The 2,118-nt window shown below is 64.5% G+C and overlaps 1 protein-coding gene across 1 annotated transcript; it reads right to left on the reverse strand.

Moving 5' to 3' along the window:
* Window positions 1–120: 120 nt before the first annotated feature.
* Window positions 121–2,097, reverse strand: MNEG_16619 (pre-mRNA-splicing factor CWC22; the record flags this gene model as incomplete). Its single annotated transcript, XM_014034911.1, has 5 exons — window positions 121–201; window positions 560–706; window positions 990–1,106; window positions 1,488–1,548; window positions 1,964–2,097. Coding segments are annotated over 5 exons (540 nt in total), but the record flags the coding sequence as incomplete, so codon positions are not given.
* Window positions 2,098–2,118: the final 21 nt, after the last annotated feature.

Here is a 2,118-nt window from a genome sequence, read left to right on the forward strand (position 1 = left end):
GGACGTGGGGGAGGGAGGGTTCAGGGTTGGGGTCAGGGCCTGGAGTAGATGTGGAGGGGTTGGTGTGGGTTTGGGGTTTACCACCCCCCCCCCCCCGTCTCCCGGGCCCCTTCCTGTCACCTGTGGGTCCACCGCGTCGTCGAGTGACACCTCGTGAGTCACCTGATCCTCTGACTCAACCAGGTCCAGGGCGGCCTGGACCTGTGTGTGTGTGTGTGTGTGTGCGCACGTGTGTGTGTGCATGTGTGTGCGTGCGTGTGTGTGTGTGTGCTTGGTTGTGCATGCATGTGTGTGTGTGTAAATGTGTGCGTGTGGGGGTGGGGGTGGTTTGGAGGGGGGGAGGTGAGGGTGTGACGCGAGTACGTGCACGTGGGATGACGTGGAGGGCACGGCGCCGGGTGGCGGGAGCTGTGGACGGTGGGCGAATCGCGGGTGTGAGGGCGGCCCTGGTACCTGACGCGGCGCCCTGTTCCCTGACGCGGCTCAAACAGCAACAGAGCACGCCTGCCGGCCCCCCCCTTCCCTTGCGACCGTTTCCCCCTGCGACCCATCCGGCCACCTGTGGGTGTCCGCTCTTGTCGAACCCGGCCTTGCGTATCGCAAAGAGGCCCTCAATGATGTACTGGCAGCGCCTGTCGATGGACCCCTCGTGCAGGATAGCGCGGAAGCGCTCAAACACAGAGTGCAGCCCGGCGGGGGCCACGTCCTGCCGGGGCCGGGGGCGTGGGGCACAGAACGGGCGGGGGGCGTGCGCGAAGTGGGTGGAGGTTCGGCATGCACATGCCGTGGCTCTCGGGCCAGACCAAATCATGCGTGTTTGTGGCAATCACACACAATCACACACACACACACACACACACACACACTCGCGAATACACATGCACACACACACAACCACACACACACACAACCACACGCACGCACACACACAAGCACACACACACACGAGCACACCAAAAACACACACACTCTCCCCCCCCACACCCTACCTGCAGGTATGCCCCCACGTCCTTGCAGAAGTCCACTGCCACCTCCACGCCGTCGTCGCTGGGGTTCTCCAGCATCAGCACCAGCAGCTCCAGGGCCAGCAGCTCGTGGGCAACACCCTTTGATGGGGGGGGAGAGTGTGCAAGTGGTTGATGACCGTGTGTTAGGGTGTGTGTGGTTGCACGTGTGTGCTTGTGTGTTGGGTGTGTGTGTGCGTGTGTGTAATTGTGTGAGGTGGGTTGGGGGATTTCAATGTGTGTGTGAGCGCGTGCGAAGGGCCGCATGGGCGCGCGTGCGCCAGTGCGATGCGAGCGACGTGAGCTGTGTCCACGCCGTGGGACGGGGGGACGCGGGCCGGGCCTTCATACCCCCCTCACGCCTCGACGAGCTGCAGACCCTGCCCACATCTTGCGCCCCGCGAGAGCACGCGACACGACGTCCCCCCAACACAACACCCCCCCCCACCACCACCCTTCCCTTTTCACAGGGCAGCAACCAACCTGGTTGATGAGGTGTGCCATGAACTTGACCAGCGCCAGGCAGACGGGCTTGTCGTTGGACCTGTGATGGGGGGGGAGCCAGGGCGCCGACGCGGGAGGCGCGCGTATGGTGGTCAGCGGCGGAGGGGATGGGCGCGGCAGGTCGTCCTGATCTCGGGCGCGGGGGAGAGGAGGGGGGTGTGATGGCGGGCTTCACCGCTTCCCCCCCTATGCGCATGCGCATTGGTGTACGCCCGGCTCCTGCGTCCCTGTCTGGTACCATGCACCCCGTCCCCCTGGATCCCCCGCCGATCACCTTCCGCCTTGCCAGGCAAGACCCCCTGGGCGCATCAACACACACACATACACACACACATACACACACACATATGCGCACACAGACACGCACGCATACACACAGACACACACGCGCACACACACACACACACACACACACACGCACACCCACACCCACAAGCAGGCGAGCCCCCGGTCACCTGTAGGCCCTCTTCCAGCGCCCCACTACGCGGTGCAGCAGCAGCAGCCCGATCTCGGGGAACTTGGTGTTCACCACCGCCACCAGCGCAGCGTACACGGGCGCAAACGCGGGGGACGCCATCTCGGCCTTCATCACGCTCTGGCAGAACACGCC

The sequence above is a fragment of the Monoraphidium neglectum genome (assembly GCF_000611645.1).
Source record: "Monoraphidium neglectum strain SAG 48.87 unplaced genomic scaffold scaffold06593, whole genome shotgun sequence".
In the NCBI taxonomy this organism is placed as follows: Eukaryota; Viridiplantae; Chlorophyta; class Chlorophyceae; order Sphaeropleales; family Selenastraceae; genus Monoraphidium; species Monoraphidium neglectum.